This window comes from Juglans microcarpa x Juglans regia, chromosome 3D (assembly GCF_004785595.1).
Source record: "Juglans microcarpa x Juglans regia isolate MS1-56 chromosome 3D, Jm3101_v1.0, whole genome shotgun sequence".
Lineage (NCBI taxonomy): Eukaryota > Viridiplantae > Streptophyta > Magnoliopsida > Fagales > Juglandaceae > Juglans > Juglans microcarpa x Juglans regia.
Window position 1 is genome coordinate 26,731,100 of NC_054598.1, and position 26,034 is coordinate 26,757,133.

A 26,034-nucleotide genomic window follows, 5' to 3' on the forward strand; every position below is an offset into this window, starting at 1 on the left:
TATTTCTGGTGCACCCACTTTGGAAACAAAGTGGTTTTCTGCGTGGTCTTTCCTATGTGCACACTCGGGGCTCTGAGAATGAATAAGGGGAAGATTCACATTCTATTTCTGCTCGGTTAGCTACCGGGATTTGCACAGCCCTACGACGGGGGTTAAATATGATATTTGTTCTGATATGAAAAGATAAGATTTGATGTTTCAGTTTATGCTATGCCAAAGAGATTTTGATTATGAATATTTTTTAACTTTCACTTTGATATTTTTGATAAAATGTTCTGACACTGCGTTATGAAAATGTTATTCTAATTCTGCATTCTGAAAGAAAATATTTTGTTTCTGCATTCTGAATTTTGTAAATGCTCATGTTTATACACTAGTATATGTCCTCTGCTTACTGAGTTGTTGATAACTCACCCCTTATCTCTAACTATTTTTCAGAAAATTTTGATGGTTCAGCTGGAGAACAAGAGTAGGAAGTTTTAGCAAGGTGTGATGTCCATAATGGAATAAGTGCCCGAGGGTACAAGTGCTTACTTGAGAGTCCTAGTTAGAAAACTGTTTTATTCTTTGTTATTATGATTTGATGAGTTAAGGATATTTTCAAGTTTTGGAGGGTTTTAATTTATGTTACTGAGAATTTCATGGTTGTTCCCATGAAGGAACATAGATTTTTGGGTTTATTAAATGGATTAACATTTAATGGAGTTTTCTGGAACTTCTAGTTGTGTTATTGATGTTTGATGTTAAGTATTAAGAGCTAACTTTTCGGACCTCCGGAAACGGGGCGTTACAGTTGGTATCAGAGACATGTTAGAGATTCTGCATACTATAATAAGGAGTTGGTTGGAATTTGAGGTTTAAGATATCTGTCGGTTTAGGAAGTAATTTCATACTCAAGGTATAGAAATTTGAGGACTACGAGATGATCTTGGGGATATTCCAGGTTTGAGATTCTGCATACTATAATAAGGAGTTTGTTGGAATTTAAGGTTTTAGAATTTTGTAGGCACTAGATCACGACGTTGGGGAAATAATTTTCAGAGTGGTGGTGTAGACATTTGTGGACTGTAGGAGGTGATTTCTTATGGGTACTTAGGATATTAGAAGTTTCAGGTGTTAGGCAAGATATCTTATGGAATTTGAAGGGTAGGATTTTTATAGATATTCTTGGATGTTCATGTTGATTGAGGTTCGTTTCGGTTTTGTAGACCGCATATAAGGCTTTTGACGGGATGGAAGGTTTAGAGTCTGGAGTTATCCACAGTTACTACTGTTGCGTGTACAAATTTTTTTATATGTATTTATGTTTGTTTTACTGTTATCACCATTTGCTTGTTTTGTACGAACCCTTTTTCTTGTAATATTTTTTTTAATAATCCAAGTTGTCAGGATGCCACCTCGTCGTCGGGAAAGAAGTGTATCGGGTATGAATGCGACAAATGATGAGTGAGGATGCACCATAGAACAGTTTAATCGAATGCATCCTCCCACCTTCGATGGTTGGGGCGATGCAACCTTAGCAGAAGACTGGAACCAAGATATTGAGCAGATACTCCATGTTATAAACTGCACGGACGAACAGAAGGTTCTATACTCTGTTTCAAACTAATGGGAGAAGCAAAAAGATGGTGGATTTCTGAAAGAACCATCAGAAAGGTAGAAGGGATGGAAATAGTCCGTTGGTTGCACTTCAAGCAGATTTTTCTGGAACATTTTTTCCCAACCTCAGTCCGAGATGACAAGGCTATGGAGTTCACTAATTTGGTACAGGGAGCTATGACAGTACATCAGTACGCAGCTAGATTTATCGAGTTATCACGCTTTGCTACATATTTGATCCCTGATGAGGAGAAGAAGGCTCGTAAGTTTGAGCAGGAGCTGAATGAAAAGATTTATGAACGAATTGTGGGCTTTCAAATCCAGAACTTCTCAGAGTTGGTGAATAAGGCCACAGTATTTGAGCAGAGTCTTCAAAGAGGCACAGCACTGCTGGAACAGAGGAAGAGGACTACACCACAGGGGTCTCAATCTATGATGGAACAAGGGCCGTGAAAAAAGAGAAATGATGGGAGCAGCTCGGGGCAAAACCAAATGCATGGAAATCAATCGAACAGCCTCTATAAGTTTTGTAATCGTGCACATACTGGAGAGTGCAGAAGGGAAATGGGGGCGTGCTTTTGATGCGGTAAGACCGAACATCTTATCCGGGAATGCCCTTTACTGCTGACAGACAACAAGAAGCCTAACCCACATCCAGGTTCCCAACAAGCAAATCAGGGAAATAGTCAACGTAGAATGGGACCGGCCCGAGTGTTTGCACTGACATCTGAAGATGCTGAGAATGACAACAATGAGATCACAGGTACCTCACTTTATTTCTCCTTGAAATCTTTTTATTTGAGTCGAGGTTAATCACGCGTGCATGGTACTGTTTTAATCATATAGCTTAGAATATTGAAGTTTGGTTGAGAGTAGTTTTCCTAAGGATTTGAAATTTGTGAGTCGAGGTTTTTCAGGACTTAAGCTTGGAACTTTTGATTATACTATATTGTTTTAGGAGTTCTCTGTTAGTTAGTTTAAAAAATATATATATATGTACGGACTGGTTAAATGTGGGGGTTAGTTCTTTCTCGATGTGTGAGATTCAATGTTTTTAGGACTATAAGTTGTTAGAGTGAGCAGCGGAAGCATCGTTTTGGTGAGTGATAATTTGAGAGTTTATTTCGTTATTTATTGAGGTTTTATATTAGGTGGAGATTTTGGAATTTATTATTTGGTCTTCAATTGCATTAGGGAGGTTTATATTCTAGACTTGAAAAGGCAGTGTGTGCAAACGTGTATAGCTAAGGAAAATATGGGTGAATACGATCCGATAATATGAGAGGGTTAAAATTTGGAATATTAGGTTCGACAATTACGGAATATTAATTAAGTTTGAAAATATGATTGACTTTTGGGGTACACATGGAACATTTGTAGCGGATAAATATTTAGGCTTTGCTTGTGTTACTAGCAAATTTCGAGGACAAAGTCTTTTTAAGGGGGGAGAATGTAATACCTGGACCCAATCAAGCTCAATTTTTTTTTATTTATTTATTTTTAGTTCATTTTATTTTATTTTATTTTCTTCACACGTTTATTTTTCCCGCATGTTTTAACTTCTTTTCTTTTCTTTTCGTCTATTTTTTTCCCTGGGTCTTCCTCTCGTCCATGACATGCATGCACACACACGACTCAGCTTTCATCCGCACACACGTCTCTCTTATCTCTAGGGTTTTTTTTTTCATCGCCAATATATATATATATATATATGTATACACGTACCTGCTTGTTGGTTTACTAAGCCTAGCAGCCGCAAAACTCCCACGACATTATCCACCCACGCACGCACAGAATCTCCATCCACAAACCATCATCCGTTTCAATCTCATCCCTCCTTCCCTCATCCTCCAGCGTTGCACGTCGCGCGAAGCCCAGCAGCTGCATCTCCTTCTGTCAACCACGGGACCACCATGGAACTGCCACCAGCAACCTCCGTGCCCAGCCCATACGAGATCGACGCAACCTGTGCTTACACGAAGCCCGCACCGTGCAATGCCGCGCCACCCCAGCACCTCCACATAGTTATCGTCCAGTTCATCCACCCCTCGTAAGCATCCGCCAAGACCAACCACCAGAACCGCATGCCACAGCCACGGGAAACAGCAACCCACCACTTACACCAAGTCAAAATCCTCTGTTTTATCTCCAGAAAGCATAGCACTTTATTTCGGCCATCATGAGTTCGTCTTTACCACCCAGCCGCCGACATTGCCACTGTCCATCTCCCAGCTCCTTGCACAACTCCTTCCCACACGTTCGACGCTGCCGGGGACAGCCATCTTCATCTCTGCACCTTACGCAGCTCCTCCTTCGCGGTGAGTTTTCGTTCCATTGTTCTCCATCTCTCCCTCACTATCCGTTTCCCTCACCGTATTGCTCTCTCTCTCGCTTCCAGTGCTCCACCGTGATCACCGCCATCTACCTAGCCCCTCGGTACGTCGCACGCTGCCACGTGTTTTCCCCTTGGGTAAGCCCTGCCATGCACGTTTTGTTTTTTCACATTTTTTGCCGTGTGGTTGGTTTTCAAAGAAGGGAGAAATTACATTAATACCCTTTACTACATATTACTTAGATAGGAAATTACAATTTTGCCCTTATTATTAGATGGTTTCAATTTGAAATTTTGTTTTTATTAAATTTGTTTTTACGTGGTTTATGCGGGAAGTATAAGAAATTTTACAGAAAATAAATAAGGTTTTCAAATTGTACTAACGGTAGCATATTATTTTTACAGTAAGTGTGAAATTTTATTTCGAACATTTTAATTACGATTATAGAAAATCACTTAAGTATTTTAACATATTATTATGTAAAGATTTATTTTAAGAGTAAACAATATTGGAGTAATGTTATTTTTACACTTTAGATATGATTTAGTCTATTTAAAAAAAGTTATGGTTTATTTTAAAATATTTTGGGATAATTATATTATCCAGTATTAAACTTTATAGTTGGTTTTCATTAATAAATAGCTCATATTTTTTAATGTTGTAGTCAAAGTATCGAATCAATATGGATGATTTTAGAAAGTGATAATTCATAATTTAAGGTTATGAAATTTTAGGTTTTGAGGAATTAAATAGGTTATTTTAGAAGTTTAGGATTAAATATAAAAATATGAGATTAATTGGAAATTTACGAGCATTACGTGATTCTTTTATAGGTGACTATTAATTATTGTTTAACATTTTGAAGAAAATTCTGAAAAAGCTAAGAAGTTCAGGTAAGCGGGGTTCCTATGCTAGACTTTGCATTAAAATAAAATGAACTGAGGTTATTTTTGGAAAATGTGCATGTTTTGTTATGAAAAGAAATTTGAACTACCTCAGTTATTTGTTCTGCATTACTCATGATATTCTGTTTAAGAAGAAATTATTTTCTGTCATGACTGTTGTAGACATGAGCTTATTTTTGACTTTCTATTTCTGAACTTTGAAAAGAGAGCGAATATGAAATTTTGTGCATAAATTATGTTGTGATACGATTTTGTTCTGTTCTGAAGATTTTCTGTACTCTGATATGATCTAATGTGATTTCTGAAAACATCTGGCATAACATTCTATTTCTGTTTCTGTTCCGTTCTGACCTTACCACGGGTGTAAAACTGTGGCCTCTGTTCGGATTGGTACCAACTTTTCTGTTTCTGGTGCACCCATTTTAGAAACAAAATGATTTTCGGTATGGTCTTTCCTATGTGCACACTCGGGACTCCGAGAATGAATAAAGGGAAGATTCATATTCTATTTCTACTCGGTTAGTTACCTGGGTTTGCACAACCCTACCACAGGGGTTAAACATGGTATTTGTTCTGATATGGTAAAATAAGATATGATGTTTCAGTTTATGCTATGCCGAAGGGATTTTGATTATGAATATTTTTTAACTTTTGATCTGATATTTTTTGTAACATGTTCTGACATTGTATTATGAAAATGTTATTCTAATTCTGCATTATGAAAGAAAATATTTTGTTTCTGCATTCTGAATTCTATAAATGCTCATATTTACACACTAGTATATGTCATCTGCTTACTGAGTTGTTGATAACTCACCCCTTATCTCTAATTATTTTTCAGATAATTTTGATGGTTCAGCTGGAGAACAAGAGTAGGAAGTTTTAGCAAGGTGTGATGTCCGTAATAGAATAAGTGTCCGACGGTACAAGTGCTTACTTGAGAGTCGTACTTAGAAAACTGTTTTATTTTTTGTTATTATGATTTGATGAGTTAAGGATATTTTCAAGTTTTGGAGGGTTTTAATTTATGTTATTGAGAATTTCATGGTTGTTCCCATGAATGAACATAGATTTTTGGGTTGATTAAATGGATTAACATTTTATGGAGTTTTCTGGATCTTATAGTTGTGTTATTGATGTTTGATGTTAAGTATTAAGAGCTAACTCTCCGGACCTCCAGGAACGGGGCTTTACAATCATCATTGCATGTAGGGCCAAATCTGACTTGTAGAGCCTTGATAAAAGTATCCCACCCTTTAAAGACTCCCTCATCCAAGGAATCTTGGTACCAGACCAAGGCCTCTCCTTCCATATGATATGCTGACATTAAGAGTCTTTGATTTAAAAGGGTTTGATGAAAATCAAAGAATTGGCTAGCTTTAAAAATCCAACCCGAAGGATCACTTCCATCAAAGTGTGGAAAATCCAGCCTCACCCCATGAGGCAACAATGGTCTATCTTCTGGGATTCCACCCCCACTACCTCTAACATGAACATTATCAACAGGAGGCACAACTTGCCTGGTCTCAACCAAGGATTTAAGCATATTAGAAAGCACCTAACACCTACGATGCGTAAGTCTCGTACACTTCTTTTAAAAAAAATAGGTAAATCTGTTATTCAAATAAAAATTTATTTTTTTAAAGATGGACCCCACTTTTTTCAAAAGTAGTGCATGTAGCTTGTACATTCTATGACTATATTTAGTATTATTCAATTAATTATGACATGTCAAAATTTAACATATCAAGTATATATATATATATATATTGACATTATTATTTAATTTTTTAAACCTTGAAAATTTGATTAGGCTAAGAAAAATTAGATTTGGGCTTAATAGTATCTCAAACCCAAACCAACCCTCTTTAAACTCCAAAAGGAAGCCCATTTGTTTAAAAGGCCCATTAGACCAACGAATTTTGACCACCTTGGTAAAACTTCTTGAGGAAGTTTTTCCATCCATGACAAAGCAACCTCTGCTCATGGCAGCCCCAAATAGTTCCTTGATGTGAGAGGAAAATCCATCTCACCACCTCCCTTCTACACGAAGCAGTAGCAGCCCATTCCCACTCACGTTTTGTGTGGCGCCCCCATTCTCTGCTTGGGATTTGACGGAAACTGAAATGCTAGAACATGCAACACCAGGATTACCTACCCCTCGTACATGACAAATAAGATGCAATGCACCTACTGATAACTAACATTATGCAATATATCATAGTGAAAAGTCAACTTAAGTCAATTTAAAGGAAGCATTAGTCATGGTACCGAAAACATAAGATCCCAATACTATTGCATAATTCATAAGAGTCATCATAGTTGATACGAGTTTCTAAAGAACTCCCAAAAACAAGGGACCAAACATTTAAAAGCTAAACAGAAGATCCTTTCCCAAAAGTGGTCCCGTAACATTGTCTTGATCTTCAGTGAGATTCAGGCCTCACTCGCTTCTCTAAAGCCCAATCCTTGTCCCTATTATGGGACCTTCTAAGCTTTTTTATGTCTTCAATTATCTCAGTAATTGCTTTATCAATTTACTCGAGATGTTCCAAAATGGAAGGCTCAAACGAGCCTATAACCATCTTAGGCATGATCCTCTCCTGAGGAGGTACTGTCCTCTTGCGCTTCGCCATTTGCATTGACTAAACCTGTCACGGCTTCCATCATTCCATGTGAGGAATAATAGTGAGTAAATACAATAGTGAGATTTTGAGAAATCTCAATAAGTAAACAAATAACGTGCAACAGATATCATAAGCATATGCAGCAAACTTAACAATGAATGCATGGACATGAACTTATACATATGCACTTGACCGTTCAAAGAATTCGTATAAAAACATGACCTTTCATAACTTTTGCTTTCATAAATATGATTTCAACATTTTATACTTGTTCATTAACACACTTATGAGCTTGTGACATTTCTTGACTTATAACATAACATTGGATACCTCACGGCTCCCCTCTGCTCCGTGTGTTCCCCGCTAGTTACCACATCAACCATTGGCCACTTTGTCCAAGGTGACTACGTTTTGACTTTCATATATGGTAGCTCGCATTTCGCCTTCACCGTAGGTGTACCCACTAGCTTTAGGTGCGATTCTGCTCCGGTTTCCTTTTCTTTTAGGTATCATTCGAGATCCGTCGACAGTATTTCATTCACCTAGGGGTATTCCTCCATTTAAAACACTCCTGAGAGAACATAGGAGTTCCACTAGGACATTCTCCCATCCCAATATTTGGGGTCATAATAAAAACCTTACTTTTTAAAAAGACTTTTTTTCCTTTCAAAAATGATTTTCACAATCACAATACATGTGACATGACAATGGACCTTATAACTTTCATGAGACGCATGAAGTATCAAAATGCTTCATCATAACCATGAGATGCCGTAATGCTTCATCATAAAATAAAACATTCATACATGCAATACATATCCCGTTACATCTTGAAAATATTTCACATGTTCTGTTTTAACAATTCAAGGCATTCCTATCAATCAAAGGCATGCATTCCAATACTAAACATGTAAAGGCCAAAACCTTTAAACCCTAATGTAACCAAAAATTGTTCTTATCATATAAAACCCAAAGCACCAATTATCTCACTTCATTTATAAGGTTGGCCGAAAGCTTTATGTAGAGAAACATGCATTCCAAAAGCCAAATTCCATTGGGCTTCAAAAACCCTAATTTCCTACAAGGGTCGAAACTCATGGGCTTAAAAAAAAGTTTACACAAAAGCCTAGAAAGTCTTGGTCATCACATTTTGCACCTTTTTGTGACCAAATCGCCATCTATCAAGTTGTCACTTAAGCCCATACTTCCATTTTAGAAATTTATTAGGCGTGCAAGTCATCCTTTCACTCACTTCAACCCTTGTCATTTCCGTTCTTAGAGAGAACACTTCGAAGCTCTCTCGGGCAGTTTTCTAAGCCTTTTTGCGTGCCCTTTGTGAAACCCGTGTAAGTATTTTCTCACAATGATTATTTCATAAAAGTTGTTCCTCTTTGAGTTTAGTTTTTGTGGGTACCTTGTTTGCTTGATTTCATGGTCATTAGTTGGTCAAAAGTTGTTTTAACTATGCAAAAGTCAATCTGGGCGATAAACTACATAGTGTGTTGTATTTTGGAGTTTTTACCAAGCTAATGGACAAATCTTGCTCCAACATTTTTATGGAGTATTTTCAACAAATATATATATATATATATATGAGTGTTTGTTGGAGATTAGTTACATGATAAAAGCTTTTGATGAAAGAGTTTCCTAGATCTAGAAACTGGAAGGAGAAAAACAGTTTCAGTTTTAAGAAAGTTTGGATCTTTTGTGGTCTATTCTTACTCCAATGGCTTTGATAAGTTTATTTTATGATTCTAAACCTTTTATCTACGTGTTATGATATCATTTTGGGGATTTTTGGTGTTAGTTTCAAATATATGTGTTAACATCGTGTTTCACACACCTTTGAGCCAAGTTCCGACAACTCAAGTTTTCGAAAACGAGCCCTGCACAAGGTAGAAAAGACTGCAGCTTTGAGAGGACGACCTAGGGGCCGGCTAACCTCCGATACCAAAGTTAGTAAATATTCTTGGAGGGTAGCCAATAAGTAAGAGAGTCTAGGGATTAGAGAGAGATTCTCGTACCTGGGACCTACTATTTATACTACAAGCATGAGGAGCAGATAGTACCTACTCCCATGAAGTCCGTGTCCCCCGTACTGTTCCTTGTGTTAGAGTCTATAAATACGACGTGACTCTACAACAGCGTCATTAATGTGGCGTGTCGTCCGGGTGGTGGAGCTATTAATGTGGCATGGTTATCCGACCTCCTTCTCTCAATCTATCTCAATTTTGGTCCGTTCATGCATTTTTTGTCAGTATATCACACCTGTTGTGCCAGCGGACACTTGAGGACTAGACACTACCTGAGGGAGCCTCATATCGACGAGACTCATCCCTTGCAGCACCATCCCTCCTTCAGGTTGTGTACATAGGAGCTTTCCAGTGGGCTGGGATAGGGGATCGTTACCCCGGGCTAGGCTTTTGTTCTTGCTTCCTTTCATTTACGGGCCTCTTGGGCTTAGTGGGGGAAAAACCCCTCACAATATGAATTTTTTATGCAAGAGAATACTCAGTTAGATTAAAAGTTTGATGATTTCAGCTAGATCCATGTTTCGGTTCATTTTTAGCCATGTGATTTTAAGTTTAATACTTGGATCTACTTTAGGAAAAAATTTTAAACGATATGATGTTTTTGTTTGTAGATCTCATCATGGTATGCTCCGTTCAAGTGTCTGATCAACTCAAGTTGAGAAAAAATAATTATTTTTTGGCCAAGTGTTGTAGCTGAATACTTCAAGTGAGATTTTATGATTTTTGGTGAATTTTATGTATTGATTAAAAGCATGTTAATTCTTAGGAATGTGTTATGAACATGTTAGAAGATAGTTTTGGATTTTTAGTGTTCTTGGAAATATTTTGAAATAGGTCAAACCTTGAGATTCAAGAGTTTGTATTTTAGTTAAAAAGTTTGAATCATTTTAATAAAAAGTTTTGTGTCTATTAGAAGTATATTTTGTTGGATGTTTTAAGCATGTGGTTAAACTTAGGATATGAGGACCTTTGTTGCAATATTTCAGTTTGATCATGAGTTTTGGAGTTGGAAAAAATTGCAACAAAAACAAGAGATATGGCCTTTGAAAGTTTCGACCCTATGATGTTTTCTATAGTTTTGTTCGGTTTTAATTTTTTTTTTCTAAGTTAATATTTGATTTTAGGATAAAATTTACATGAGGAATATAAATTTTGATAATTTTTAGAGTTAGGATGTGAAATCCTTAAGTTAGGGATAAAATGGTTATTTTTCCACGTGTAGTATGTAAAATTGTAATTTTATTCTAAGTTGGCATTTTTCATGTTTCTAATTGTTAGTGATAATGAACTTTTAGAATCCTTACTTACAGTTTCTCGTGTTTCGTGCTTAATCTCCGTAACACGACGATCGTTGTAAGTTAGCTTCTAATTTACTATCAGATTACTGTGTATATGTGTTGTAAAGGAATGATTGGTTATGTACTTACGTTATCATATATGCCTTGCCATGTCACAAAATATTCATTTGTTACACATATTATATTTTGCCATGAAATAGTTATCTATTACACATTATGCCATGTCACGTAATGCTATCTATAACACGTTATTCTATGTCACGTAATGTTATCCATTACACATTATGTCATGTCACGTAATGTTGTCTATTACACATTATGCCATGTCGTGTAATATTATATTTACATGTTATGCCATGTTACATATTGTTTATCTGTTTTATATTACTTCAAGTCATGCATCTCACGTATATGTCATTATTATATATCATGACAGGGCCAGAGGTCACTATTATGTCCCGTGAGAAACAGTGGCTCCCAGTTGAGACAAATGGTGTGGAGGAGATGTTGCGGCAGTGATGGTTCCCTATTTTTGTGAATGCAAAACAGGGCTGTGAATGTGGCTGTTGGGGGCGGTCTCCATGGTTTATTGTATGGCTACCTACACAGGAGGGTGGCTCGAGGTGGGGGACATATTGCCCTATTTTTCTTACTTAGCGCAGGGCCTCAGTGATGGTGATTTACGTTGTGCATGAAGGAGCCGTGGTTGCTGTTTGTGTGGGGAGGTGTTTGCATGTGATGAAGGCTGGAAATTGTTGCTGGGTGGAGTTTTTGACATTGGAGAGAGTCCTCATGCTGCTAGGGTGGTTAACGTGGGGTGAGGGGTTGGTCTTTGATATCACTCATGGGGCTTACAGTGATGCATGTATGGTGATTGTTAGGGGCTACTATTCGGTTGTTTCCGTGAGGAGTTCAATGGGGCTGTGGACTAGAGTTTGCAGCGATTATTTTAGTTGAACATGGCTGGGCTTCATGCTTAATGGTTCTTGATGCGACTTCGTTCATGGTGGAGGACAAACAAGACTGCTTCAGCTTGCAGTCTTTCACAGCGGAACTAGGGTGGTGTAATGATCTTCACGGTTGGTCTGCCCTGACTCGTTGTGGCATGAAAGGGACAGAGAGTTGAAACCAAGGTTCTACGGCAGTGGTTAATCACTGGGTTGAAACTTTCTCCTACGTGGGTGGTGGTTGGTTGTGGGAGGTTTGCCACTACTTAATAAGTTAATGGTAGTTTTCAACACGTGAGCTTGTACGTGGCAGAGATATTAGAGGGAAGGAAGCTGGCGGCATTTTGTGATGTGCCGCTAGCTAGGGAGATTTCTACATGCATGAGAAGGATATAATATATATATATATATATGCAGTTGAAAACCCTAGAGGAAGAAAGGGTTAGATGTTGAGTAGCTAGACTTGGGCCTTTTCTTGGGTGTGTGGGTTTCGAAAGGAGTTGGGCCATTTTAATTGATTTAAAAATCTCCCGATCTTGCCCATATTTTTAAGGGCCAAGTTCCCAAAATTTCCAATGGCCTCTTCAAATTTCGTTTAAAAAAAAAAAACCCAACTCGTTACATAAATGTTTTGGGCCAATTATCAAATAAAAAGATTCCACTTAGTCCATAAAATATTAAATGGCTTTAACCTAATTATCAAGCCCAAGAAAAAATCTATATTTCATTATAATAAAATTTTGGGGCCGTGGCCTATTAAAAATTCTTGATAGATCTCAAATGGGCTTTCCATAAATATTAACCTAAAAAGAAATTTCTAGAACTCATGCTTGGCTTGGGCTTGGTGCTAGTCCAGGATGTTACATCCTCTACCCCTTCAAAAAAACTTTGTCCTCAAAATTTGCTACACCTAAGTCAAAGTCCATAATTCCTAATCCCTCATACCCATGCCATGCATATATATATATATATATATATATATATATTCCTCTTGACATGCACATTCTTGCATCTAGTGTCAATCTTCATACACCTCGGGTCCAGTTCAAGATTAAAAATATAGACCTCAACAATGCAATTAAAAGCCTATAATAATAATTCAAAACTCTCCACATAATAATTAGAATCATTTCTTAAGGGTTGTAGAGTCTAGGCCAAATAAGTCATTCCACAAAGTCTACAGAATCTAAACTTATACTTTTGATCAAACTTATGTACATCTCACAAAATCTAAACCTCAAATCTTATCACAGTCATATAAGGTCTATAGAATAAACATACAAAATCTGAGATCTCAAATGTCAGGAAAATTCGTTCTTAAAATCAACAAAATCTAAGACCTCAAATTTCATAGAACATATTCCCTAAAGCTTGCGGATTCTAAAACCTTGAAACAAATAGAATCATCTATTACAGTCCACAAATGTCTACACCTTAAATCTGAAAATTATTTCCTTAGGCCTCCAAATATCCAAAACCAAAAAATATTATATTCTGCAGAACCTCAACCCTGACTTTCAATTAAGCTTATATATACCTTCAAAATCTAAACCTTAAATCTTATACAAATCATTTGTTAAAATATACAGAATAAGCCTACCAGATCTAAAACCTGAAATGTCAAAAAAATCATTTCTTAAAATCTACAAACTCTAAAACCTCAGATTTCCTAGGCCACCTTCCATGAGTCTACAAATCCTCAAACCAAATATCTTCAAAATCATATCCTGGTGCCTACAGAATTCTAAAACCTTAAATTTCATCCAACACCTTATTATAGTATGCAGAATCTCAAGCATGGCTCTGATACCAATTGTAATGCCCCAGTCCCGAATGAGGTCGGAGAGTTACTACCTTTCACTTAAAATCATATATCACAATACACATATAGACTCCAATCTCTCAACTACACATAGATCTCACTGTTTTAACTCAACTACTCCAATTAATTAACTAGTAACACCACAATTTTGTAATATAAACGTCAACCTCTCAACATACCATGTCATCAAAGCACAACACATTTACTGAATAAAATTCTCTAATAACCATGACATCCTTTTATGCTTGATCCATTATGCTCACATAGCCTTATCCATGCTTTCTATTCTTAATCTTTAGCTGAAACATCCAAAATATCTGAAAATATTGTGAAGATAAGGGGTGAGTTATCGAGTTATCAATAACTCAGTAAGCAGAGAACATATACTAATATGTAAACATGAGTCTTTTCATAGAATTCAAAATGTAGAACAAAATATTTTAGTTTCAGAATGCAAATTCAAAAACATGTTATCAGAATATCAGAGCGATAGTTCAAAATTTTCATATTAAAAATGTCCTTCGGTATAACATGACTGAACATTATCATCTTATCATATCATATCATAACATATCATATCATAGCATAGCATATCAAAGTATCATATCATAACAGAGACCATGCTTAACCCACGTGGTAGGGTTGTGCATTCTGTAGAAAACCAAGCGGAACATAAATCACCATGATACCAAAGTGATTGCACTTAGAATGGAGACCACTATTATATCCCGTGCTAGGGCCAGAGGTCATTATTATCACCCGTGGCAGGGCCATATATCTAATCAAAATAAAATCAGTATCATCAGATCATGACCAAAAATAGAATCAAAAAGTCATGCCAAAAGTTTTTCAAATGCCACATCATATCACAACGAAGTACTGAACAATTTCATACCATTTTCATATATTCAAAATAGATTCAGAGTATCTTCACATAACATGTACAAGTTTTCATATTTCATATTCGCTCATTTTGCATAGTCAGAAACAGAATGTCAAAAATTTGCCCATGTCTACACCAATTACGTCAAAAAATACTTTTCTCTTTTATATAGATTTCATGAGTAATGCAGAACAAATATCTGAGACAAATTTCATTTCATAGCAAAAATGCATATTTTTTGAAAATCAACCTCAGTTCATTTCTTTTATGCAAAGTCTAGCATAGGAATCCCGCTTACCTGGACATTTAAGCTTTTCAAAAATTTTCCTGCAACAGTTCCAAATAAATATTAATCATCACCTATAAAATAGTCACATAACTTCCGTAAATTTTCAATCAAATACATATTTCGATACTTAAACCTGAAATGCTAAATTGGCCTATTTTTCCTAAAATTCTCGTAATCCTAAAGTATCATTACTTCCCAAATTCATCGATATTCAATTAACCTAATTCTAACTCAATCACAAATCTATTTAAAAAAATAAAACCCAAACCCACACAAGACTATTGGTGTTTTGTAAGAATTACAAACCGACTCAATATCTGACCAAGACCCACTTGAAACTAATTAAAACAATATAACATGACTTCCAACTAAAGGGTAAAGATGTAATTAATATAAAAAAAGACTTAGAATATTTCATTGGGAATACACCTGATACTGTGGGCATTTAGGTAATTATGTAATATATAACTTAGCTGGTTCAAGTTATGCATCGGAAGTGATGGTTTGATAGGAAGAGTGCGATGAATGTGATAGTGTGTCTTAACTTTAAAGTGAATAATGGAGGTTCACTTTAAAGGATAAGAACATGGACTAGAATTCTTGCGTTTGGAAAGGTGACATCAAGTGGGTCCATAACTATGGGTTTGAGAATTTAGGAAATATGATAAAGGAAAACATAGAAAATGGAATTGGATATTAGAGTGTGTCTAAGTTAAGGAAGTCCTAGCGAAGAGAAGTTTATGTATTTTCTAAGTTTAGTTACTTATGCACTTGAAAAGGGAATGACGTTAAGGTTATGTATGCATGTAGGTTGTCATCGGACATGCATATGAATGGACTGCATAAAATGTAAATAGCATGGAGTCCAAGTAAGTATTATATTCATATTTTTATAGAGTTTTCTAAATGATATGAAATGAAAATGAAAAGCTTTTATGACAAATGTTCTTTTATGCAATGAAAGAGAATGAAATGATGTTTTATAAAAGTATGCTAAGTATTAATGTTTAAAAGTATATGTATGTAATGGCCTTCTTTGGTAGCCCCTGTTTATGCACCCCAAGTAATAGTTGTATGCATGTGAATGGATGTTATATGTAGTAGATATTGTCCTTATTTTCATGAAATGAAATGTTAGGGTTTATGCTTGATGCTTTCAAATGATGTTTAAATGATGCGATGAAAGTGTTTTTAAATGACGCTATGAACTAATGTTTAAATGAGGCTATGAAATGAGTTTTAAATGATGCTATGAAAGAATGTTTAAAGGATGCTATGAAATGATGTTTATGATGATGTTTAAGCCTATGCTTTGAAATGATGTTTACCGATGATGTCTATGATTATGCTTTTAAGTAATGTTTATAAAATGAAATGGATTGATGAATGAGATGAATGAAAAAGGAAAGGACTGAAATAAATGAATGATTGAAATGAATGAAAGGAAATGAAATGAATGAATGTTTTAATGTATGAAAATACATAACAGCCATGACTAAATGAATGAATGATGGTACCAATGGACTAGACAGATTGCAATGCCAAGTTGTATTGTTTGTGCACTCAGTCTAATACCCAAGTCATAACTTGGCCTAGCCTAAAAATAATAATAATAATAATAATAATAATAATTACTTGTCCCTGTGGTGAACAACATCGTTTAGGTAAGGGATCTCTTTTCATTTCATTTTTTTTACCCTCCCTCTCTTTGACAGTTGCCTCTTTCGAATCTCTCTCCCTATTTTTCTCCCTCACCGAGTCCCACCTCGCCACGCCTCTATAGTTGGTTTCCCCCTCCAAGTTCTCTATCAACAAACTCTCTCCATCCATGTCTCTCATGCTCTCAGTTTTCTCTCTCTCAGAGTCTCTCCCGTTTGCTGCAAACCACGAGTTAGTCACCATGATTTATAAGAACCTGCTTCACCATCGTAAACCAAACCATGCACACAACCACCCTCCCAGCCCCTTCACATCACAGCCATGCACCATGGTGGGAAACAAGTACCCCCACTGCCCAGCCCGTCAAAAAATTGCTACCACCTTGTCCGCTGCCATAAAGGTAACGCCATCCCTACTTTCCCTACTCAAAACAGAGCAACAATCATGGACGTATTACACTCGACCACCACGCAGCCAACCTCCTCCACTTGACCACCACGCAGCCACTGCGATACTCCTGATGCACCACCTAGAACAACCATGCCTAACCTGGTGCCGCCGTGAGCCACCATTACGCGATATCTCCACCCCTCTCGGTAACGCAACTCTCCCTCTTTCTACGTGATTTTCTCTCTTCCTCATGGTGGACTGCCGTCATGCTCCACTGTAGACCTCAGCTCAACCACCAGTGAGCCCCTCGCTGCCTCCCTCATGGTGAGTTTCCTCTCTCCCCACACCGTGTTCTCTCATTCTCTCTCAGAGTCTCTCTCATCACAATGTCTCTATCTTCCACAATGACCTGCCGCCGCTCCCAGCCGCACCGCCGTAGACATCCACCGAGGCCACCTCTACACATAGCTCTCAGTAAGCATACGCCTTCCCTACCAGTGGAGTCCATTTCATGGTAGGGGAAGGGTAATGTGTACTCGTGCATGTTAGCCTTAACTTGGGGTAATTACATTATTACCCTTAATTTTAAGGTGGGCTTTGATTACTTGGGCTGGTTTTGAGCTTGTTTGTATTTTGGAGTGGGGTTTTGTTAATGGGATTAGGTTTAATATCTTTTTCAAATGGGCTCTATTTTATTTCATAATAGTCTTGAAACTTTTATGTTTTGTTTACAGAAATTATTCTAAGTGATTTTAAATTGTTATTAAGTAAAGATTTTTGCAAACTTATTTTTAGAAGAAAAAGATAACTATGCAATTTTTTTTTAAACACTTATATGATCTATTTTATTTTTGTTAAATAAATTTGTTGTTTATTTAAAATATCTTGATATAATTATATTATCTAGTATTAAATTTTATAGTTTGTTTTCAATAGTAAATAAGTTAGAATTTAATATCTTAGTCGGAGAAATTAAGTAGATATTGATAGATTTGGGAAATGATGGTATTTTAGGGTTATGAGAATTTTAGGTATTGAAGAATTAAAATAGGTTGATTTTAGCATGTTAGGTTTAAATAAGTATTCGATTGGAAATTTATGAAAATTACGTGATTATTTTACAGGTGACAAGTAATTTTTGTTAGGCATTATTGAGCTAAATTTCTGAAAAGCTAAAAGTCCAGGTAAGCGAGATTCCTGCTAGGCTTGAAATGTTTAGACTAAGGTTGACTTTTTGAAAATTTTGCATGTTTTGTTATGAAATGAGAACTTGGAAAAAAAAATCTTGGTCGTTTATTTGCATTACTAATGAAATCTATATGAAAAAAGGAAAATGTTTTATGACATGCATTGTGTAGACATGAGCTTTATTTTGTCATGTTGTATATGAAATGTAAAAAAGAGTAATATTGAAAATCTGAAAAATTGTGCATTGATTTATAAAGATGCTCTGACTTTTGTTTTATAGTATGTGAGAATGATATGAATACGCTTTATACTCTGTTTTATTTTGATATGGCATCTAAAAATCTTTGGCATAGTGTACTAATTTTGTATCTGACTCTGATTCTATTTTGCTTTTATCTGCTCTGCTCTATTTGGGTTGATACCAACTACTCTGTTTCTAAGTGCACCCACTTTGAAAACAATATAGTTTTATGTGGTCTTTCATGTGTGCACACTAGAGGCCCTAAGAATAATAAAGGAAAAATTCACTTTTGTCTCTGCCCGATTTGGCCATCAAGGATAACACAACCCTACCACAGGACTTAAACATAGTCTCTGCTTTGTAAGATGCTCTGTTTTAATGTGATGATGATGCTCAGTTTCGTTATGCCAAAGTACTCTGGGTTTTATGTGTCTTAAAACCATCGCTATGTTACGTTTAAAAACATGTCTTGTTTTGCATGCTAATTTGAAAGATAATTATGTTTTGCATACTGTACGCTGTAAATGCTTATGTTTGCACACTGGTATATGTCTTCTATTTACTGAATTGTTGATAACTCACCCCTTATCTTCATAATATTTTTCAGATGATTTAGACGATACGCTTGGTGATCAGGAATAGAAGTTTGGGCAAGATTGGCTGGTTGTGGGAAGTTGAGTACCTAAGGGTACTTTCATTATTAGAGAGTTATCTTATGAATAGTTAGATTTTAGTGTGTGAAATTTGATGTATGGAGACTTACTAATTTCTGGTTTTTATATTATGATTAATTATGGAAGACCTTGTAGAGGAATTTATATGCTTGAACTCAATGGTTAAATTTATGTTTTGTGTGGGAACGGGTAGAGATGTGATTTACATTATAGGATATGGATTGAATTTTATGCTTATAGAGTATTTCGAAATATTACTTGTATTGTGAATATATGATTTTAAGTGATAAGAAGTAAATCTTCGACCCATCCGGGACCAGTCATTACACCTAGTGCTACCCTCTGACTGAAAGAGATTCTCAACCTGTGGTCATGGGCAGAATCCGGATTCAAAAGACCACTAAACCCAACACACGGGTGTAGAAAATGTTTTATGAGAAAGGAAAACCTTTTGAAAGGAAAACTCCATCTTGTAATGTTTTAAAAGGAAATGAATGTTTTATGTAAAGTATGCAGATGAATGTCAAATGCATGAATGAAAACCTATGTTAGTAAATTTTTACAATATAAAGTAATGCTTACTGAGTATTCAACTCACTTTAATTTTTATGTATGTCCCTCCCCCTCTCAACAAAAAGAGGAAGAAGCGTCAAGACAAACATGGCCCAAGAGAAGTGTGACAGAAGCCTAGGCAGGTTTTTATGTAATGTATGTAAGTCATATTTTTGTAAAAGACCTTTTAATTTAACTTAATAATTTCTACTGCAAAACTCTCTTTTAGAATCTTTTATATTCTGATAAGGAAATGGAAATTTTTTTAAAAGGGTTAATAATTCCCATCTCATTTTCTAAAATTATTTTCTAAAGTCTTACCATAAGGGCGGGCATTACAAACCTATTAATGCGGCTCATCAGTTTTCTTTTTAAAATTTCTCCCCATTTTCGAGGTTTTGGTGTGCTTGTTGCCCGTCTTTTGCCCTCGATTTGTTATGGGCTTCGGTTTCGGATGGGTGCTTCTTGTTTTCTGTTTGTTTTTAAGAGTTGTGATAGTCCCATGTTTTGCCCCTTTTCAGCTTCGGCCTATTTTCAGTGGCTCAGTATATAAATGCTCCATTTCTCTATGAAGCTTCAAGTTTGGGAAATTTATGCAAAAGTTGGGTCAGGGAGTTTGTTCCCTTATTTTCATAATTTCACACTTAGAAGCTCAACAACTTGATTAGTATTAATAAAACGCAGAGGCTCAGTGCTTCTCTCTAATTTTGCTTCTTACTCTTTTTGAAGTAAAGTCCTTTCTAGTCGTTCTTCGGCTAAAGCCCAGAGAGGCTCAGTGCACTAGAAATTTTATGAAAATTATGTTTTTGTCTTTCTTCGGCTCTTAACATTAGAGGTTGGTTTATACGGTTTAGCATCTACACCGGGCCGACTCGTGGGTTAAGGCGATACACGCAGTTGCCTAAGGCTCCCAACCATATGAGGTACCAAATATAAAATTCAACATTTTTCTTTTGAAAAAAAATATGATACACTTGATAAAAGCAACATTAATACAAGATTGGTGCAAGCACTGAATTTTTAATTCGTGTCATTAATTATTCATAGGGACAGCTGTATTGATACCATTTGTGCATAAATACAGCCTTTTGATTTCTTACATTCATGATTGGGGGTACAGTTAGAATCTTAACTCACAATAATTGGAGGGGGGAGGGTGACACCTTTGCACACCACTAAAAGTCTAAAAGCTTGTCCTTTTCCTCACATTCCATTCTTCTTTACTGTTTTTCGGTGGAGGAATCAAGGATGGTATGAAAAGAATGCAAGCAGGCCCACCAGAGGCGCATTGATGTATGTTGTGGGCTCCGACTCTTGAAAGAAGGGCCTAGAGTCAGGAAAGGCATCTGAGCTATTGGGCCCACCCACCACGGCTCCAACCAGCTGATTGGGGTTGGGATTTGGACTTAGGAAATATCGAGAACCCGCTTTGCAACCAATGTGGGCAGGGTGAGCCCCAACTGAAGGTAGTGAGCTGGCCCTATGGTGTATCCTCTGTGGGTAACGCGCGCCATATCCAACCATGTACGACATTCCCAGTGGATTATCTCCAAGAATGTAGTCAACCTGGTAGGGAAGGGAAAGGAAGGGAAGTGACCCAATTCAAATTATCAAAATCAGCCCATCATTTTTCCAAATTCCAAAAAAAGACACCTCATTAGTGGTTTGCCCCGGGGATCAAGCTATTCAATCCGAGGACCATCTCTTATATAATGATAGATACTGTTCATGCATATATATATATATATGACAAACCTAGCCGTTGCTTTGGCTGAAGTAGAGATGGTCCACAGAGATTAAATGCTGAACCTGGATAGGAGGGCCCACCAATCTTATCACAGTGGCCTATGAAGTTTACCTGACGTTTAGCCAGTCGTTTGAGCAGAGCAGAGGAGGCTGATGTCTCGCCACATGGTACAATCTTATTGGCATGGCTTAGATAATTAGAATAAGCCAGAAGCAGGAAAGACAATGACGTTACATGCTGCATGTTACTCCCTCCAGCCTTGAAGATCAGCCCACCTTTCCGATTAAAAAGGCCAAAAACAGAAGGTGGTATAAGAAGATTGATTAATACTGAAAAATATCATCTTACTTCTATTTATTTTACTGTAGAAATAGGAACCTAATAAGATAGAAATAGATTCGAATTAATATATGGCAAAAACTCATTCATTATCTATAGAAAAATGGGCATTTATTAATCTAACGTGCAAAAGGTATTTCAGAGCCGCAAAAATATGCGCCCAAAAGAATGACACATGCATGGAACGCACAAAAGCTACTAGACCAGTCTGTCCAATGAACCATTGCGCAAGACTTTTGGTATGAAGGGCACGTTATTCTTTTGGATTATTGTAAGGTGACAGTGATTCACGTGATTTTCTGCTCAATGATAAGGTGTGATTGAGCTATCATTTTTCAAAAGGATCATCTTTAAGACACAGGGAAATGGAGAAAGACAAAAATACCTGGGGAATATTGGACTTGAGGATGAGAAATTCCAGGCAATAAAGAACAAATAAATCCATCTGCATTTTGCTGGAAGGACTTGAAATAATCTGCCCTTCCCCTCAATACTTCCTGATCATATAAATCATTTGAAAAAGAAAAAAAAAAACTAGTTAGCTGTCGTGGTCTGCCCATGTCTAGTTTCAATTGCGAAACCATATACAACTCTGGTTCATGCCGTAAATAATCTTCGATTTTTTCTCTGGAAACATGCAAAAATGCATGTACGTACTGAGTAGATTGGCAAATTACGATTTTCCCCATGAATATATATATATATATATGTATGAATGTATCTGATAATAGTGAAAAGCCCTAAACAGCAAGTCGCAATCGTGAAGAATAATGACTCAGTATGGGATTAACCATCGTTCCAGCCTTTATGCACATGCATGCAGCAGTAACTTACTCATTTCGGGACCCACAAAGGAGCCAGCTGATCTATGGTTGAGTTTACCTAGACTTTGAGGTAACCACCCCCAGCCAACCCCTCACTCAGGCTTTGGCATCACTTTAATATTGATTGAGGGGACAACACACAAATGCACAAAAGCAATGGAAAAGCATCATAACAGTTCAGAAGGAATTTTTTTTTAAAAAAAAAAAAGAACAAAAGTTAACACCATGAGACACTACCCGAAATTAAATATTTCTCCATCATATAAGACGGTAACCTACATATCCAAAGAAAACAACACAAAGTACATGACAGTACTGCTAGCTAGGCTCTCCCCCATTATTGTAAAACCAAACTTGAATTCCATATTAATTACATTGGCAAGAGAAAAGAAAGCAAGTCACATGAAAGCCAAATTCTGTACCAGAGATTTCCATGTGCTATCATCAAATTCATACAACTTTTCTCTATTACGATCTTGACTATTGCATCAGCAAAAAAGAAAATACTTTTAAACTTTTAATATATTCCATTTCATTTATCCCCATCAGAGTAGAGGGCTCCACCAAAATGTGGGGACCCGTAACAGGGAGGCCCTTTTGGAAGTTGAATGATCACAAAGCCAAGCCATATAGGCATAGGAATTAAGCCGCTTTTAGAATTCAATCACCACCACACTTTTCCAAAAAAAAATACATTATTATATATACATACTGCCATAGTCCTCTTTTTATATAATTTTGGTTAGTATATATATTAAGAATAAATTCATGAGTTGGAACGTTTAGATTGGATTTGAGTAGTGAGATACTTTTAGATATTTTAATAAAAAATAATAATAAAATAATAAATAGTAGTGAGATATTTTGATAAATTTCTCCCAGTATCCAAATTAGGCTTGAGCTGCTTCAATTCGTTCAAACAAGATGGGTTGGACCCAGGTGACAACAGCTAACTGTATCATTATCACGTAAGATACACATTCCACACCACGTGATACACATCCATCGCATTAACAATAGGGTTAAAGAGCGAAAAAAAAAAAGCCCATATATCAAACAGGAACATAGGACACTACAGGGAGAATAAAAAACATTAAAGCCCGACAAAAAAGCTTTTGATAAGTGCCAGACATATTCGTGTATTAACTTCATATTATGAAGTTCCCAAGATTAATTAATTCAGGAATTCGGGTTACCTTGGAAATAAGCACATTAATCCCAGCATGTTTGTTATCCCAACCAAACTCGTTGATGGTATCCCCGGCTCTCAATATCACCTCGTTCTTCGCTATGTACTCTCTGTATTCGCGCCTCCTCGAGGCCTTGTGCAACCACGCCGCTGCCCATAGCAACTCGTCCTACACAACAACAGCAACAACACCATTCAGTAAAACCAGCAACTTTTACGACGATCCAACGGCTGAGACTTGTGAACAAATCCCCCCCCCCCCCCTCCCCACCTGGTAACCGTTGACGTCGCAGTAAAAAGGGCATACTGCAGAGTGCAGGCTCGAGCTGTACGCACCCCGGTGTCTGTCAGCAAACTCGAACACCTGCGTTGTAACCGTTACATACAAAATGGGACGAATAAGAAAATTAATAAATAAAAATTACCCAACGTTAAAAAAAAGGGTGATTCAGTGCGTGAAAGGGACGTACCCTAACGGCACGATTAAGAAGCAATCTGGAGTAAGAAGGGTCACGTGATCTGAACACAATGGACGCAGCGGCCAGGGCAGCGGCGGTTTCTCCCGCCACGTCAGAGCCCGGGTGGGCCCTGTCGATCTTATACACCGTACGAAGCGTATCCATGTCCTCTGGTCTCTCCCAGCAGTTGTGATCTGAGTAGGCGTCACCCACCTGCACGTAAACGACGTCCGGTACTGCCGTTGCCTTCAAGAGGTAATCCGTCCCCCACTTCACGGCCCTGACGGCGTTCCTCAGCTCCGGCCCCATTGTCCTCCCGAAGTCTATAACACTCCAGGACAGCATCGTAGTGGTAAATGCCATTGGGAACCCGAACTTAATGTTGTCCCCGGCGTCGTAGTATCCGCCGGTTAAGTCCACCTGCAAAAGTATGCAATGCAGGTACAGCGCCGGTGTTTTTAGGACGAGCTAAACGAAGAAAAAGAGGAATGTTAAAGGTGTGTGAGAATGTAAGTTGTGAAGTATACCCCAGCGGTGGCCCCGTCGTGCAACGCGGAGTTCCTGCGCCATCGGACACGTTGATCTGGCGGAAGCTTCCCCGACCGTTGGCCCTCGAAGAAGAGGATGCTTTTCCTGAGGGCGTCGTGGTAGTCGTGGCGGCCGGCGATTGAACGGAGAGGAAGTAGCAAGAGGAGGAGGGTGAGGAAGCCAAGTGCGGTAACATAGCCCGGGAAAGAGAGTGCACTTCGCGCCATTTCTTGCTGGTTGAGCATGAAGAAGCGAAACCGTCGAGGTTCTTTATACTGGAAAGTGTCATTGGATTCCAGAGCTGGGACCAATCAGTGCCCGCCACGCGGGCAGACATGACTGGATGATTGTTCGGATTCCGATACAAAACACGCTTGACCGGGTCTTCTCGGGTCATGCCCGCTGGTTGGGTCGGGAAACCCGACCCATTATCGCATTTGGATATCACAAGGGTCGGTGGGACAGACCGAACAATAAAGAGGGAAGAGAGGTGATCCACCGTTGTACCGTTGTATTGACGGTGGACACGTGGATGAGTTTGGGACGGTGTGGACCCACAAAGGACGAGGAGCAAGAGAACAAATATGCCCGGAGGTTTCTTGATTGGGTGGGAATGATTCAGAAGCGTTAGATATATTGACCGTTTTCTAGCGGGTTTATTTCTAGCGGGTTTATTTTCCATTTTTTTTTTCTTTTTATTATTTGAATCTAGATTAAAAATTTTAGAATATGATCTTCTTACGTAAAAGGAAAAAAAAAATTTATTCAACCAACATAATTATATAATTTAAAAATAAATTTAATTTTATAAATATCTACTCAAAGAATAAAAAGTGGTCAATTTTTATAAAATTAAATTTATTTTTAATTAAATTATATAATTACGTCAGTTAATTGAATTTATTTTCTTTTAAGTTATGTAAGAATATTATGTTATGATATTTTTAATCCAGATTTAAAGATGAAAAAAATTACTTCAATAATAAAATAATAATAAAAAAATGTAAGTATATTATCACCCTTTTTAGTGATGTTGTAGGACTTTTGGCCCGTTGGGGGAGAACTGAGAAGGCATGTGACTTTGTGCTGGGTGGTTGGGCGTATTTAAAAAAAAAAAAAAAATAGACATAATTTTAGGTTTTATAGGTAGATTCTATGGCTAAAATCAAGTGTACATTTAGATCGTGTGGTCCTTCCTGCTTTGGATAACACCAACCGTCCTGTGGCCGATGTTATGTAATCCGATCCATTTTGAGGATACGTTAGGTTTGCTGCAGATTCCGCTGTTTGTCTCAAGGCCCAAACCTTACTCGATTGTGATTTCTTTCAATTTGGTGGATAGATACGGAGTAATATTAGTCTTATGAAAACGATATTAAATGTTAAATATGAATAATGTTATATATAGTTTAAGAATGTGTAAATCTCTCTCGCTTATTTGAAGAAAGTGAGATTCATTATTAAAAGATAGATTTTTTTATGTTAATTTTAGATTTGTCCACATTTTTA

General features: G+C 37.1%; 2 protein-coding genes across 2 annotated transcripts; one reads left to right on the forward strand and one right to left on the reverse strand.

Moving 5' to 3' along the window:
- The first annotated feature begins 1,608 nt into the window (after positions 1-1,608).
- LOC121255179 lies at positions 1,609-2,052 on the forward strand. The gene has a single exon (XM_041155456.1). The coding sequence runs from the start codon at positions 1,609-1,611 to the stop codon at positions 2,050-2,052; it is 444 nt and encodes a 147-aa protein (XP_041011390.1).
- Positions 2,053-20,448: 18,396 nt separating this feature from the next.
- LOC121256149 (endoglucanase 8-like) lies at positions 20,449-24,778 on the reverse strand. The gene is made up of 7 exons (XM_041156813.1): positions 24,525-24,778; positions 24,010-24,417; positions 23,811-23,903; positions 23,547-23,708; positions 21,912-22,023; positions 21,299-21,462; positions 20,449-21,006 (listed from the first exon to the last, which is right to left on the reverse strand). Exons 1-7 carry the CDS (start codon positions 24,768-24,770, stop codon positions 20,683-20,685), a joined length of 1,509 nt encoding a protein of 502 aa, XP_041012747.1. The 5' UTR covers positions 24,771-24,778; the 3' UTR covers positions 20,449-20,682.
- Between the last annotated feature and the right edge of the window lie 1,256 nt (positions 24,779-26,034).